The following is a 17,526-nucleotide window of genomic DNA, read 5'->3' on the forward strand; positions in this document are numbered from 1 at the left end:
TAAAGTGACATTTCTAACTCGATCACCAAGAATGGGTCGCCAAGGAGTAAAGGTCTCTAGGGAGCGAAAAAAACCACAAGGGGGTGGAGAGGGACACAGTGGACCCCCAGAACGGGTTCTCTACAATTATCATATTGTTTTGGGACAAGAGGGAGGCACAGTGTAGATTGAAATTCACTAAGTAGGCGTCAATTTGACGGCTTTTGCAATACACCGACACAAATGCTGAATACCTACGCAAAGGAGCAAGTACTTGAAAATGTTCCAAAGTTGTTAGACTAGACTATCATGATATTAAACTAGTAGAGATAGTATTCAGCTGAAATAATTTTGTTGTTTATTCTGTCAGATAGCAGAAATAATGCGGTTTCAAAGCTGTAATATCGGCCAAGTGCGGAAAAGCTTACACAATAGAGGTCCTTTTTATGCCCACGGGCTTGTAGAAGACTCGGACGACAGAGGATTGTCGTCCAAATCGTAGAGGTGGACAAAGCACATGACAAACGCGTCAGGAAAATTCAAGGGATCACGGTATAAAACTACCTTAACAAACGGCATTGTACAAGTACAGAATAATGTCGAAGCGGGTAACAGAACTGAAAGAATTATGAGATCATTATAGCGTACAAACAAGTACAGTCTAGCGGAACAAACCGTACTGAAATCGGGGAATAGCATGGAAACCTCTCAATTGATGTTCCTCAAAAGACTTTCACTTTCCAAACACATAATATTCTATCTTTATGTGCAAGAACTGCTTGGATCAGTGCCTACAAACTAGAATATTTTTCCTGCAACAGGATGTGAACCGTGAACACAAAAAAGACGATCTTTGGTAACATTCGTAGAGGTTAATGAGCGGCCGGATTTAGCAATAAACTCAAGTGTGCACGTGTGAAAGTAACGACAAAAAAAACTACCAAAAAAGTATAGGTGTTTACGAAACCACTTCACTAATCCTGTAGCAAACAAAAGTGAGGGCCGCGGTAGATTTATATGGGACAGGGCTTTCATTATAGCGGGCTTGCACTACCTTGCAAATTACAAATTAATGTTTACGATTCTGAAATCGCCAAGCTGTCAGCCGACAAACAGTTTTCGCAGACTGAACTCAAAACTTGAAACAAACTAAAAACTTTACAGGGGAACAGTAGGGCCGCACAACGTAGATTCCGATGAGTATGGAGTAAGATAAAGACGATAACAACACAAGGAAGGCAGAAACAAAGCGGACATCGGAAGTTTGTCGGCAAATATTTTTCCGCAGCATTGTAAGTTATTGATGTTTTTACTCGCTCGGGAAACGTCGCTTCAGTTCGAATAATCTGCTTTATTCTGCCCATTTCGATAAACGCTGGTTGAGGCTTTGGCGCTTCATCTGGCGCACAAAACTCGCCCTAAACGCGTTTAATTATCCCTGGACAGCGCACAGTTCAGTCTTTACTTTTCTCTGTCTTTTCCACTCCGATCGACGGTAATGAAAAGGAACGGTAAATTTGCTATTCATTTATGAGTGTGCTATTCATTCCCGAAGAGCAAGACGTTTACAAGCCCACTCAAGATTACAATGGGGACTCAAACACAAACATTGATTGGTGAACGCTATAATGATTAATCATGCGTGTCACAAATGCAGATTAGTTGCTTTAGTCTTGTCACATTTATCACCACGAGCTCTAATTTGAACAAAAAAAAACGTTTTTTACTGAAATAAATGACACTTACATAATGCAAATCTCTTTCTTTTTAATTGTTGGCTTTCCTGTATCGATAGATTCGCGACAGAAAATCCAGTGAGAAGAAAAAAAGCGAAATTGATCAATTGGGCGCACGAACTTGCGCCTCACTTTGTCTCCGCTCTGTCCGAGGAGCGAGGAAAAGACTGAACAAAATCATAATAAAAAGCAACCAACAAAAAAAGACAGAAAATAAGATGATAACGAAAAATGGGAACTTATCATAATTTGAAGGATTTCTAGAAGTAGATAAGGCGAACAATGGAAGAAAAGAAGAAAATCTGAACGAAAACGTACCGAAAAGAACATGGTATTAAAGATATAGAAATATGTGTTTTACTAAAAAACCGTGCGGTTACTCTCTGTGAATATTGATGACGTCATTTTCCGTTTCCGTTGAGTGAAAAATACCGAGTCATATTTCCGTACCCAGATTCTACCTTGTACCTGAAATGCTCGGCCTTAGAAGGTCTGGGTACAAGATTAGGGTAGTCAAAACAGCAAGGAAGCAGGAATAAGCGTGAAAAATGATGTGAAAGGACTAAGAAGTTCACTGCAGAAAAAATATTTGAACAAATTGTGGTTTCTCAAAGGCTTGCGGTACACCACTTTAATCTCATCAGTATTTATATTACAGCAGTAATTTGACCCAGATTTCATATGTAATGGCCAAAATCAACTTGAATTTGAACTGCTAAGAAATTGACGTAATTTTTTTAGTGTAGGCAGAATATTGAAAGTCACTCGCTCTTTATAGCGCTCTTCATTAAAATTACTGTCGTTAATTGATCTCGTACCCAGATCCTACCTGTTTAACTGTGGCTGAAATGCGTGGTCAGGGTGCAAGACTTCAATGTCGTATAATATCACTACAAGAGGTCATATGGATTCCCTTATGATCCATTGATCACTACATGAAGCTGTGATAATGTAAAAAATTAAAACAAATGGAACGGTCATTATCTGTTGCTTGCTCCTCGGTCATTTTGCGTACAGTATAAAGAAAGATGTTTTTCGTCTTGTCATGTCTTGTGCCCATGAGGAATGGGAACTCAGATTTTTTCTTTGTGCCACGCTCGTGACAAGGCGTATAACATCTTTCTCCTATTTCTTTACCAAGTTCGAAAATTACCATCTCTCTTATTCCATACCTACAATAGGTTCTTTAAAATTTCACTTTGCTGTTCTTATCTTTGTTTTGTGAGCTCTTTGTTAGCAATGTTAATCTTGCAACACTCTCAATAAAGAACCAAAAAAAAAAATAATAAACGCAGTGATTGGGGCAAATCCCCATATAGGCTTGGCCAGACTTACGAACAGAAACAGGCGAAGTTGTTGCAAATTTTGATGACTTTTTAGGCAAGGTGAGAAAAATAATTGGGGGCCACGGTTTTAGCTGAACTAAACCCGTTCCCCTTTCCCCATTCACCATTCTCCATTCCCCATTCCCCATTCCTTATTTCCTATTCCTAATTTTAGCAATCTCCCTTATATTTTACGATAGCGGTAAAAATATGCTCTATGGACTATGTACAAGTTTGCTTTGTATTAAAACAAAATCAAGTTATTCAAGTAACTAGACGTTAAAAGTTAAAATGGTGAACTTTTGACGATCTGTAAAAACGGAATGGAGAACGATCTTGTCTCTTAAATGCCTCCGTTTTGTGTGAGATACTTCATTGACAACGGGATAAAAATGTCATCTGTACAGCGCAATAGATCATATATGTAAGCAAACCAAATATTTATAATAGCGTATAAAATTACGACGGCTTGCTTCCCTTCCTTTAAAACTGTCCTCGTCTGATTGTATGTAGCCAATATTTGTCAAAACTTCAAGTGTTAGTTATAAAATATGATTGTGAACTTATGAAAATAAAACACAGCACCATAAATAATAGTTCTGGCAAGTTGTTCTTCAGGAATTTGTCCAAGATAAGAAAAGCTAGCGAACATATTTTTGCCAGTGATTATAACGTCTGTTCAGAGCGGGTGGTTAACAAAATTAACCAATCACATCCGAGCTGGCGAACGTGGTTTGAAAACGACGCTTGTTTTTCTAATTATTGACATGCAATATGAAAAATTTCTGGAGTTTTCCTACCGTTCACACTTTCATGAGTTCCTGGAGTGGGGTTTAGTGGTTTTACAAATTATATGGCTGTCATTTACCAAAATAAGCCTGCTTTGTTTACCTTTTAAACGCACGTTTTTTCGCATTTCATCATGGCAAGTTTTTCTGCACTCAGCAATGTTGGGCGTTCGAGGAGCTCGGATGCAACGAAGCGTAAACACGAATTAAGTTACTAAAGGTAGGTACAAACTTTCTATGAGACTTTCAACCCTCAATTCGCCTCAGAGAGACTTTATCTTCCAGAATTTACCCATGCATTTTGCAGCTGCATAGCTCCTCTTGCTATTTATGATAGCGGAGAGACGTTTTAAACTAAATTCTACCAATCGAAGGTTTAGTTTCAGGTGAAGTAATAGGAACTTTCGTTGCATAATAACCTGCTATCCGAGCGTTATGTTAGCGTCGGTTAGTGTTGTTGTTTTTTTTTCTTTTCCGTGGAATGCGAACTCCATCGTATTAGCAATTCAGCCGGTTTAGTTTGAAGGGCGTCGCGGAAGAGCAGATAGTTAATTTACCGAGGAACTCTCTTATATGGCAGCTCGATTCAAGTTCAACGTTGAATTTCGGGTTTAATTTTAAAGCTTAGTATAGGTGGGGCGTCCGCTTTAAACAGTCATTGGAAACTCGAAGAAGAAAGCGCGATGAAAGTCTTCACAATCCTCCCTTTTTTATGTCGCTCTTCTTCAATACTGACCTATCCATGCTGTTCTTTTCCACACGAGTCTTTTGAGGGAAAATACTGTTGTCAGATTATTGCATTGCACTACTATCAACTGAATCTTATCGAGTTTCTTATTGTTTAACAATCAAACATTTTTTTTATAGTATATTGTGTGTAGAGCAGGTAACAAACTGATTCTTCAATCTAGTATTATCAACTGAGTTGATAACGCAAATTGGCCATCGCAATGAGTTTCAAAGCTGTCTCAATGGTCTGTAAATAAAATTGTTCACTCCCACGCTTTCTAAATCAAGATATGACCGAATGAACGGAGAGATATGTAATAAAAAACTGTTTAATTTATTTTCCTTACCCAAACTCATATAATCAGCCAGTGAGTCGGCTGATGTTTATAGGAAAAGGTGTAGTCATTAATTAAGTCACAGGAGTCGTGAGCTTGGATATACTCCTGAATCATTTAAACCGCAATTAGTTTACATGCGAGTGTTGCATAGAGGACATCATCTATAATACGCCGAATGTATTGAAACGGAAAAGCACAAAAAAAGAGATTGCGTCCGACACTGGGACGAATGAATGAATTGTTTACGGACAACGATCACAGCCGACAGAAACCCTTAACTGCATCTTTGAGCATACTCAGTAGACCATGATTATTCCGCCAAAAGAGCAAGGGAATTATAACGTTGGCGTTTTCGGAAGCTCCTTTTCAAAATGTTTTCCGTTCACAATTTTAAAAAACCCAAAGCTAGCGTTTTCAAACATTTGGATGAGCGTTTTCAGAGTTTTGTGTCTAGACTTACTTGAACGATACGCCTCTTCGCGGAAACCTGGTTGCGATTTTGGACATGTTCACAGAAATTTCATGATCGGATTGGTAATGAGAGGCAGCAATCGTTGGTAGTGAATCATGACATCTGGTACACAGAAAGCAGAACGTTTCCTCTCGTATCCATCTGCACTGTCCCTGAAAAGACGTTCACTACTTTTCGAATGCTAACTCAAACCTTTTCTTATTTTTTTACAGCATGGCCTCTTATACTTTCGAGAATGATGCAGTCCTCGACCGGAATCAGAACATTACACGACAACCAGCCAAAATTAGCCGAGTAAATGTCTCCGATGACGAAGGAGACCGAGAAATATCGTCGGGATTCCGTGGTCGATCCCAGAGCTTAAAATACCTCAATGAACGAGAAGAGACTGAGACCATATCTAGGTCAAAAAGCCTTAGGGATGTAGACACGGGAGATTTTGATAACGTCAAGGCTCGGGTGTCTTATGTTGATAGCTGGAACCCAGTGAATCCTGTAGGGCGGGGTAGGATAGCAAAAAAGATTCAAAGCTGGGAGAATTTGGACGCCGACGGAGACAACATGTCGAGAGACACAGAAAACGGATATGACAGAAAGAGCTACAATAGCTCAAATTCTTCACGAAAGCAGAGTTACGAGGGCTACGCGAGATATGGGTCGGCTGCCTCCGGTGGATGGAGGGATGAAAGATACGAGCAGTATGAAGGATACAGCCAGGAAACTTCTGCTTCGTATTTGTACAGCGACAGAGACCTAGACGATCAGGTAGGGGAATCAGATAACAGCATATGTGCGCTAAGTTTGAAAAGAAAATTCCGCGTTTGTTTGACTTGCCGATCGGTAAATATCGGAACTATCAAACGAGTAAAAGGTATGATAATTCTTCACATTTGACCTGATAGTCTAAAAGGGTTTCATGATAATTGGAAGAGAGAGTGCCGAATTACTGTAAAAGCGGTACGTTTTTGATTGACGCAAAAACTGGATAGACATTAACGGACACGGAAATTCAACTGAGTTTGAATTATTGAAAGGAAAGAAGAAAATGAATGAATCTGTAATGATTTAGAACATCAATGATCACCAATAGGCCAAGTAATCATTTAATTCCCGATCGTCGGTCAAACTCAGAGAGTTTCCCAAACATCGAATTGCGTGTCGTTACATTCTTTGGATCTCTCTAGAGGCTGGTTTTCAAGTTCAATTTAGGTATTGACATTAGACTTTGGAAGCTAAACTTATTCATTGCGTAGCAACACATGTAAGCAATGGGATTAGCCTCTTTCACACAATTTTTTGTCATTTATCCCGAAAAATTCACACTAAGAACTCTCTGAGGACAGAATTGTACAGTCAAGTTATCGTCCAGTGGCTAAACTTGCCCGTTCATTTATGAATACTGCAGTTGTCATGGGTGTAAACGGGTTAAATTGATACCGAGACCTTCATGCTGATTTTTCAGTCACTTTGTTTGACTTATCTTCCCAACCTGTCCTTGAACCTTTGTAATGCTAAACAGAAATTTGACGAACAAACAGTGAAACTTTTCTTAAACAAATTTAACAACAAAATTTGTTTGGGCAACAAATGCTTGTGACGATTGAGCGGTGTAGCCCAAAGCAAAAGATTTTAAATTTTAAATTTAAATTCCATGCATTTTTCGCATCATTTGGGAAACAAATTCTTTGCAGAGGGAGACAAAATTAAAGGAAAAATGTTTGAAGATCCTCTTCTGGATCCCTTCTAAACACGCTGTTGTAAAAGTGATTTTGATATAACACTTGCTTGGTCTGAAGTAGACCTCGTCGGACGGTAAACTCTTTAGAAGCCGTTGTTTGATCTTGTCACGCAACAAAACTGTAACCAAAACAAAAAAAAAACTCACTGTAAAACCACAACCCCGTTTTATGAGCAACCTTGAGGAATGAGATCTAAAGCTATACTTTGGACATCCTAGCGCAAAATTTAATTGTCCTTCGCAGGTTGTCACGTTTTGTCACGCAACGCTCAGCCAAAGTGCCATAGCGATATGAAAGCTATCTTTAAGTAGGCGCAATTGTGCCAGTTCCACTGTAAAGTTCTCGATGACGGCAAGGAAAGCTGGTGACGATTAGTTTCGTCGTAGCCACGTTCTAGTACGTTCCTAGCGATTGCAAAAGCTATCAGCCCCTCCATGTTTGATGTCGTTTACGTAGTTCCTTCCTGCGTCGCAATTTTAATTAAACTCAGGGGCCTAATTATGAAAGAGAGCGATGTCTACCTAAGTGCTTTTCTCACGGGAAAGCGTTTATCAGAGGGAAAGTGGAACTAGCTATTTCAAGCGACCTATAATTACTTTCCTTCGTATTTGTGCCCTTTAGAAGCCATGCAGCACTCCTTACGTGAGCATGGTCTATCATATCAGTCAACGAAATAAAACTTCGCTTTGCCTTTTATTCGATCATCAATTGACTCTTCCATATGTCATAGGAGCTGGTCATGATAAGTTTTTTTTCCTAAGGACACTTTCTGATTGAACCAGATGTCAAGAAATTTAATCCAGATTTTTCGTTGGATTTTTTTGACGTCTAAGGTTATTTCCCATGCACAATATAATTGCATACTCTCACGCCAAGAAAGTGATCCTTACGAAACGCTCAACTTCTTTGTTAAATGATTCAATTATTAAGGGTATTCTAATCAATATTAATCGAGGATTAACAACAAAACAAACCATCAGAGCAAATATAAAAACGCCCTATTTTGGTGATATTGGAGCAAAGAACGCCATCTGCGGTTTGTCGCTCACCCTCTGTTTTGCTCTCACAACTGGCTGGGAGCCTGAAAAAGTTTAATAAATGCAACGAATATTGTTATTCTTACGGATGGTGCGTTCCCAAAGCAAACATCATCCAAAAAACTCACGCATTAAACAATGAGACTAGAACTTTCTGACATAAAATTTTCTCTAATTTCTGAAAAGAATTCATAAATCACGTAGTCATAAAAAAAATAGCTCATGAAAACACAAACAGTTTTCACTGGTATTTCAACGCTCAGCAGGTGTTTCCGCGACTAGCGTACTGAATTTCAGTTAAGGGGTTATAAATATTTTTTCATTCTGTATTCACTGCCATGTACATGAGGAAGAATGTTAATCTATAAAAAAAAACAAATACAACACCAACTGTATGGATTTTGTGTATCAGCGTGTGCGTTGAAACTTATAATAAATTCATGCAAGGGATGATTTTTTAATTACATACTGAATTGATGGTATATTGGCGAATACCCTTGCCGATCCGAATCACGTAACATGAAAATAATTATCCCTTGACTTTACTGAAAACTCTTCCTTCGAAGTCTCAAAAAAAGCTTAATATTCAGGTTCAAAAAAGATTTTGAGCCTGATCGCTTCAGTGTCGAGGTCTAATATTTTAACCTTGCCCAGGAGTTCAAAGAATCACGTTCCCAGTTTCCCTCTTTGTGACCAAATGAAAGACCTTAGAAACAAGATGGCGTCTATGACATCATTATATTGGCGATCTCGCACCGGCGATTTTTAAATCTTTACTGAGATCGCCGTCGTAAAATGATCTCTTTATACCATTCATTGATTAATTCAACTGTGATTAACATGCTGTGCTGGAATCCGAAAATTTACACGGAAGGTCAAGTTCACCTTCATGCTGAATTCCTAGGATAAAAAGCCGGGGAAGGGGCTATCCCCTCACCGAGCGTAAACGCGACCCTTTTGCTGGATGGGGTGAACAGTTTCGAGTTAAAGGTTCTGCAAATGTCTGTCGAGGTGCTTGTTATTGAAAATTTGGGGCAAAAAAATGTACTGTATATTCCCACAAGTTCTCTCTTTCCCTTCTTTTTTTTACGCGGCAGATGAAGAATTTAATTTACTCATGCACGATTCTTAATTCATATGGAAGAGACATTTTTGTCAAACTTGGTTATGATCTACAGAGCAAGGGTGTTTTGGCGACCAAACGCGGTCCTTAAGCGACTCCTAAGTACTACCCCCTAAAGTAGGTGACCGCCATCTTGAATACTCAAAGTAGAGGGAGACTAGGGAGAGAAAGAAATGTCTTCAAAGAGGGAAGGAGGGGATAAGATTAGGCCTCCAAGTTCTAACTGAGTCTCCACTCGTTCACCCTCAGACGCAGCAATGACAACGTTACACCTGACTACCCGCTCTGTTATTATAATCTGTGTGAAAACAGACTCTTTGAGACTATGCTGCAAGTTTGAAGAGAATTCAGCATCGCACGTTAGAATATCAATTTATAGGAGAGAATATCTGTAGAGGTACAGGAACTCGGCATTACAGGGAGAGATTGACACCTGTATCGCGTCTAGTTTTCCCAACACAAATCGTCGAAATCCTTTAACAAGGCTTGCAAAATTTAATTCAATTTAAAGATCAGCGCGTTTTCTATTTCCGGCCGATATAAACATTAGAGTAAATTAATAGTAGCGAAAATAGACACAAGTCAGAGACCAATTTGATTCGTGGCTTGAATAAATTGTAATTCAAACATCTCTTCTCCATTGCGATAAATAAAGCAGTAGACAGAATAAATTATCAAAGCTTGAATAACGTTTTGATTTGGAACTAAATTCTCAGAACTTATGTAAAAGGATGTGTACAGCAAACAGAAAGGAGAATGTCTATTTTCATCTTACAAACTCAAGAGGTTGATGAAATATCGGTCAGGTAGAATTTTAACAAGTTTGTATTCAGGTTAATGATCTATCAGGCCCACGAAATGATTTCTCGTTTATTTCCGACAAAGCAGTTACTTTGGACCTCAGAAAAGGCGTCTAACATGTCAGGTAACTTTGCTTTTGAAAGAAGTTTGAAATATAAAGTTTCTAATGATCTCTATCTTAGGAGAACTGTTCGACCGTAGTGAACGTAGTATTACTCGGCCGGTGTTTGTTATGTTAATGTAAACATGTCCTTCAAACCAAATTTCAGTCGCATTCACGCTGACGAGCTTTCCTCAAATAAAGCTCCTGGCAAGGTAATATTGTTTGCTGTATGAATTCGCTGAGATGAGTTGAAGACGACAATTGAATTCAAATACAAACTTGCAAAATTAGAATTTAATTCAACCGTTTATAATTTCCTGTAAAGGCCCTCCGCGAGTTCCTGTCTTAAACATCAGGAAATTTAGTCTGTTTATTCAAATTCCAGTTTGTGCTTGATAAGTCTATCTCCAAATTTTTTAGGAAAGTCGGCTTTTCAAGGTAAATTTTCTCTTATTCCTCCATTTAAACACAGCCGGGGAAATCTAACCGAAGGGAAACTTGTCAAACTTGTGGGTTAAATTGACCTAGCACTCAAACGCTGGCTCGAGGATCAGTTGATTCATTAAAGAAACGTTCTCTGACAAAGTTGATCTTCTCTGGGTCTTTTCAGCGATGTTTTCATTTTTAATAGAAAAATATTCCCTGCTCCAAATTCTACACTGGCTGCATTTGGCGCAATTTCCTGGCAATCCAAAGAGAGTCATTTGATCAATAGTGAGTAATCTTATTTCCTGACAGTTGTGTGCCTCTATCAATCCGTAATTTTTGCAACTAATTATCGTTTGAAACCTGGCTCAATATTTTCTGAGTGATCATTTGTCTAAGTAGCACTCGTATATTCCTGTTGGAACTTTCTAGACAAACGATGTTCATTTGAGTTTTCAGTTTCTATTGCAATTTATTAGGTCTTCTTTGTGCTCCTTGTGTGTCACGCTTTAATAATTACCTCGCGAGTTGCGTGACACTCCTAAGTTACAATGTACGAGACCAAGAACACTCCCCTTCCATCTCCACCTCACCCCACCCCATTTCTATTCCTAAGCATTCGACTTTTGTTTTTCTCTTATTTAGTAGTTTTCAAAAGCAGAGATAGGATCGTACGCGTCCTCACGATTCTTGAAATGGGCCCCAAAAAGCAAAAAAAAAAAAAAAGCAATTGGTCTCGGAGTATAACGCATGTTCTGTAAATGGTTTGAAACAAGGAATAAACAATATCGTGCTTGTCCTGAAAATGCGTAATAATTTTAGTTATATTAATGATAATGATGTTAGGATTTCTACACTGGCATATTCATGAGTTCATGGCGCCTTACAACGTTCGGAAGCTTCAGTTGATCGGAATCTAGGTTAAAAAAATTGAAATCGATCAGTTATTAAGACAAAAATTTGTATATTAAAAAAAAAGTGTTTGTTGTTGACTAACGTTTAGATGACATAATCAGCAAAAAGAAAGTAATCACACGAGTATAGTAAGAAACTGTTTGTCAGTTGAGTACATCAATGCTGTAAGGTCTTGTAAGTCTGTATCGTGGAAGTGATGGGTTAGTTTTGCGGCAATTTCATTGGCTGCGTGACTCAATTGTGAATGTCGGACGAAAATAAGCTTTCGTTCGTACAATGTTTCCGCTGTAATTTAATTATCGAAACGTCAGTCATTCTATAAGCGACATAAGCCTATATCCTGGCTGCCTCTAACACTTCGTATGATCGGTTATGAGCTATTTCACTGTTCTGGTGTATTACAAAAAATTACAAAAGGTTTATTCATTGAAGTGATGTGGAAAGTCTGTGGCCGTCGCATGGTCGGGTGTTTTAAGGTGTTTTCGGGCGGGCTGCATCCCACAATATTAAACTGGAATTGATAGAGTACATATTTTTCAATATATTCAAGAGATGATTTACGAATTTTCTGGATCTTACCGGCATGGGCCTGCACCATTTAGAAGCATCTGGGTATGAAATTATTATGATAATAAACACAACTCCATGTCAAATTAATTTACGATTCAAGTCTTGTGACCTGTTTTTCACCTGGGGGAATTTTTGCACAATTTAAAAAAAAAAGAGGTTTGACACCAGAAAAATTAAAATTCACTGAATTTCCCTGAAAATGTCACCGTATTAATTTTATCTTGTGTGATATCAAATCCCGGAGCGGTTTATAAAATATTCGTGGTATTTTTTATTATTATTCGCCTCTTTCCGCAAAATGATTTCAACTTCCGTAAAAGAACAAATTATGATCGGTTGTTGAGACATGTTCTCGAAAATTCGTTTCGTTGTTTTAACGGATTTGGAAAAACGCCCCTACCGAAACTACGAAGGAGGGGCCGATCATTTCCATATTTTGAATTCCTCATCACGTCCTTTCTTTTCAAGGTCACAAAGGTCAAGTTGCTTTGCTATGGTGTGGAAAGATGTGGTCGCATTTCGCAAACCTTGTATGATCTGCGTTGGCGAGGTGGTAGTTTAGTTTTGGATAATGGGATGACGAAGATAAACTATGTTGCAAAACGCACTCGAAACGCGATTTCCGTTGTTATGAAGCTACGTCATTGTAGATGGTTCGTGAAAAATTTACTCTAAATTTTTCAAGGATATTATTAGCAATCCGTTTCAATCTCGTCCATTCCTGGCCATCCTGGCACCTTTTTCGTTCATCAGTTACTCTAACATTTTTTTCAGTATTATTAAACTAAAGTGTTGTCTCATTTAATAACGAAGGCACTTTCGCACAACTCAAAAAATGACCCTCAATCGACTTTATAATTAATTTGTCTACAATGTTAAGTACCTAAAAGGCTAAAAATTATCGTCAATTTAAGAAAAAATGTCCAAAATTATAGAAATTCTTCGAATTCGTAAAAAAAGAATTTCCTTAGCAAACCTAACAAAAACAATTCAAAAAAATTACCAATTGCAGGGATTAAAATCCGGAAAAAGGTTATTCCTGTGTCCTTAAACACTCTATAAAAATAACAGTCTTCCTGAAAATTTTTTAAGCATCACGTAAAATTGTACTTAAATAGAAAAGAACGTTGAGTGTGAAGTGATTTTTAAAGTTAATAAGCTTTTATCGTTCCTTTGGGATTGTTCAACCAAAATATGTACATCTGATTGATAAATATTATGTTAATCACATGAAGTAAGCTTTCTCCCAAAATTGTGACGCACTAACATAGGTACATGGCTCTTCCTGATAGTTGAAATTTTAGCAATAGTATGTGATGAAACATGATACGTAAGAGCTTCCCTCAGCTGAAATGGTCGCGTGACCCATTGAACTCTCGTTAAGAACAAAAGGCATTCATGTCACGCAATACTTCTGCAGATCTGTTTCTTTTTCAAGTCACGAGTTAAATGCAATTACTAATGTGTTCCTAATTTCAGTTTCCGATGTTATTTTAAATTACATGCTCTTCTAAATTGGTGAAAAATCGACGCCGTTTCCGTGCAAAACCAAACTCTCCACCAGTAAGATTGAAAAGATGGATATAATTCATTCAGTTGGAAGCCACAAGGGGTCTTCACTTTACATCTTTAGAATCTGTCCTTTGAGCCAGCGTATATTTTGGTCGCAATCTCTTAATTTTTTTTCTCCGTGAAATAATACTTCATATTTGTCATCTCTATATGCTTTGATTTCAAAATGAATAAAACATTTGTCGATTAATCAATGTTTTGAAACAGCAGTGTCTTTCAGTCACGATTTCTCCTGTGATGATTGAGTGTGATGGCGTTGCGGTAACAGAGATAAACAAACTTGACGTTTGTTGACAAGATTGTTTTTGTTACAACAGAGTGAAAATTACACGAGAAAACGAAGTGAGAAGGATTACAAATGTTGCCAAGCGATACCAGAAAGTTGGTAAGACACAACATTTCTCATCGAGCGTTGCGTGACAAATATCCCAGACTCAAATCTGCCCTCTTGAGAAGCAACTTTTGTTTACCAGGCGATCAAATTGCGGCAGTCTTATTGTTCGTGACAACTTACACGCCTTTCCTCTATGTTGGATTTTTATTGGCTTTCAGTGCATTTTTTCTTGATAAGGATGTCCTATAGGAGAGCGAGATCCCAAAATATTCGGCATTCAGTTTAACGGAGCGGTTCCTGTGTCAAAGGGGTGCATTGGCACAAAATAGTGTGAGAACTATTCGGGCTGAACAGATTGGTGCGTGTCGAGCGCAAGAAGATTAACATCCCTCTCCAAACCTCTAGGGATCAAGTCAACAAAAATGGATGTAAGAATCACACACTTGACGCCTTATTATGTTTCTCTGTCCATCAGCTTTATGTATGAAGTATAAACATGAATAATTCAAAAACTATTTGATTGGTCGCGGCCTGACTACAGAAGACAGGTTGGACGATCCATATATTCCCGTCGATTGGCGGGCTCGGGGCGTCTTTTCTTGAAGCTTCCAACTACAAAGCGACTAAGGTAGCTTGTAGTTGTCTCTCATAAGTTGACACTTTTATTATCCTTGTAGATCGACACCAAAATGCCCGATACAGATCCCACGGCCTCGGATGCCGAGTGGAAAAAGATTCAACAAAACACGTTCACAAGATGGTGCAACGAACATCTGAAGTGTGTTAACAAATACATTTACAATCTGGAAACAGACTTAGCCGACGGTTTAAAGCTTATAGCCTTACTGCAGGTCCTCTCGCACAAGAAAATCGCTAAATACAACAAGAAGCCATCGTTTAGACCTCAAAAAATGGAGAACATTTCCATAGCACTCAAGTTTATCGAGAGCGAGAACATTCGACTTGTAAATATCGGTGAGTACAGCTACCTCCCTATTCAATCTTTTTTTGCATAAATGCAGCTAAACGTGTTCGGTAATTATTCCTTATAAATGAATGCAGAATTCCATTCTGCAAAATCTTTACGACCACCACTAGTGTTACATTCTCTCGTATGAGTATTTGTCTTGCTATTTGTGGCATAAGACCTTTTAAACTCCGCTATCGACAAACAACCTCAACATAGTCAATATTTTTGGGCTGGTTTTTGATCGGGTCGATGGAAACTTTAAAACAGAACAGTCAGATAACGCTTTTGTGAGTGCCATAAATATGGGTTGACTCGGCGTTACAACCACACTACCATATTTAGTCATTTCTGCCTACTTCAGACATTACAAGAAATAATGCAGACTGTTCAAATTTGCTGTTGTCTAACAGAGCGGTCGTTTTTGGCCGTTTCGTCTGTTTGTTCGACTGCGACCGCGAGGAAAGCAGGCCGAATGATTTATCGCCGAAGACAATTGGTATTATTTTGGTTAAAGCTGGAAAAATTTACCAAAGCTTTCGTTCTTGTGTGCCACGAAGCCAGGGCGTTCACCAGATCTTAGCACGCAAATTTTTCAAAGGACGTAATTGTACTTTCATCTATCTTCAGGCTGACTTTAATTCCTGATGTGTATCTGCGGTTTTTTTTGTCAGATTTCTGAATGCTTGCTTGTCTTTCAAATAAATGCCGAATTCTTTTGAACTCTTGAGGTCGCGATCAACTATTCGATCGTGTGTTCCATTCGACTAGCTTGTCGATTTCCTTTGAAATCTTCCCATAGAGTGCAAATTTAATTATAAAATCACACTATCACAACCAAGAAAACTTGCACGATTGGAAGTGCTGGTCTGCCTGTCGTAGCAATCTTACAAAAAATTTCACTCTGTTTATTTAATGTCTGGTTTCGTAAGTTTAAAGAGTGTCAGTTTTCTTGTTTCAAAACCTACGAGTAACGTTTACTATTCAGCTCAACTCGTGTAAACAAGAAGTGAGAGTTGACCTACAATTAATCTCTCGAAACTTCTGGATTAAAGTTTATCGTTTAAAACGGTGATTTAGCGTATAATTTACGACATCGATCACAAATAAGGTAGAAATGAGTTGTTTGATGCACTGCAAATTATAAAACTCCAGCGAATACTAGTAATATCTGCAGACATCTTGGGGGTTCGGCCGCACTGATCCATGTTAGATTTAAAATTCAAATACAAAATTAACTCGTGCATGAAACCTCGCGTTTCGCAAGTGTATGAATGCATTTCCTCCCCGCCTTTTTTACTCTGGGCTTAAAATAAAACCAAGTAATGGAGTCGATTGCCAGATTTTTATTCACTGGATTTATCCGGTAAATGGACAATTAAACCTCAAACATGACTATGCAATTATTTACAAACACAATGTAACTACTGGAGTCTTCTTTGACAGAAGTTTAATGAATGATCTTTCAAGATATCTTTAAACACAATAAAAGTGCAATTACCTTTGTTAATAATCTGTTTGGAATTTCAAATGGAATCTCGGACTTGTTTCATTTATTTGGATCTTAAATACCATAAAAGTTTGGTCTCCATAACTTGAATAAACTTGCTGTGATCAGCTGAACATCAGCATTGTTTGTTGGCTAAACATACGTTTCAAAAGTCAATTAGAGAAGTATCATGTTGCATGCTTTCAAAATATTTCTCTAGCTTTTTGAAAGTTGAATAACTCCTTTTACATTTTGAGTGTGATTAACTTCAAACTTCTCTTTACTGACTGAATGCACTCTTAACCAGGAAGGTTATGAGAATAGGGAAAATTCTAAAAAAGGCATATTTTCTGGATAGAACTTAAATTTCCCAAGGATAACCAAGGGCAGTTGTGCACTTGTCCATTAGAAAAAAATAAGCTTTCATAACTTGGGAATTAAAGGGTTGCATGATGAGAAACACACCCCTTTAATGCCACAGCTTTTGTTTATGCTTGTCAGTACTGTATATTACTTCAGAAAGTTTTGGTAACAATATCATAAAATGTGAATTTCCTTATGGAATACATTGCTTAATTATTGACATTTCATGCAAGAGACAACTGAACTTTCAAGAGTGTGGACCCTTTGAGTGTCCATTAGTATCTATTGAAACTGAAAAAGAGAAAAATTTGCTAAAACCACAAAGTTGCCTGAGGTGGAAATTTTTAAAGATAAGCAAATAAACAAAAGGCAAAGACTTCTCTATCTATTCCTAAAAACTTGAAGCCAAATTTTGACAGAGAAAAACTGAAAACTGCAGTGGATATCTAAATTGAAAAGCTAAGATTTGAGAAAAACATGGTATATGAAGCCCTCCTCCTTCTTAAAGCTTGTCTTCTTGAAGTTTGTGAACAATATCAATGAATATTACGAAACAAATTGTTTGATATCCCTAAATTGATAAATCAATATTCTAACAATTGACTTTGATGCTTCTAGGACACAATACATGTAAAATTGGATGTGCTTCCTTTTTCCAAAAACTTCTAGAAGATACTTGAATTCAAATTAGGAGGAAGTTTGTGTGAAATTATGAATATC

The 17,526-nt window shown here is 37.8% G+C and overlaps 1 protein-coding gene across 3 annotated transcripts in view; it reads left to right on the top strand.

Annotated features, from left to right (window-relative positions):
- The first annotated feature begins 5,579 nt into the window (after positions 1-5,579).
- The window catches only part of LOC131772885 (filamin-A-like), a 31,141-nt gene continuing 19,194 nt past the window's right edge, over positions 5,580-17,526 (top strand). Inside the window, exons 1-2 of one of the 3 annotated variants that reach the window (XM_059088851.2) lie at positions 5,580-6,132; positions 14,665-14,962. In XM_059088851.2, coding sequence (XP_058944834.2) covers positions 5,581-6,132; positions 14,665-14,962 — 850 coding nt within the window. In that variant the 5' untranslated portion in view covers position 5,580. Of the gene's footprint in view, positions 6,133-13,996; positions 14,039-14,255; positions 14,416-14,664; positions 14,963-17,526 lie in introns of those variants that run through there. The other 2 variants (XM_066158559.1, XM_059088852.2) reach the window with 2 other exon arrangements.

This window comes from Pocillopora verrucosa, chromosome 11 (assembly GCF_036669915.1).
Source record: "Pocillopora verrucosa isolate sample1 chromosome 11, ASM3666991v2, whole genome shotgun sequence".
Taxonomy (NCBI): Eukaryota; Metazoa; Cnidaria; class Anthozoa; order Scleractinia; family Pocilloporidae; genus Pocillopora; species Pocillopora verrucosa.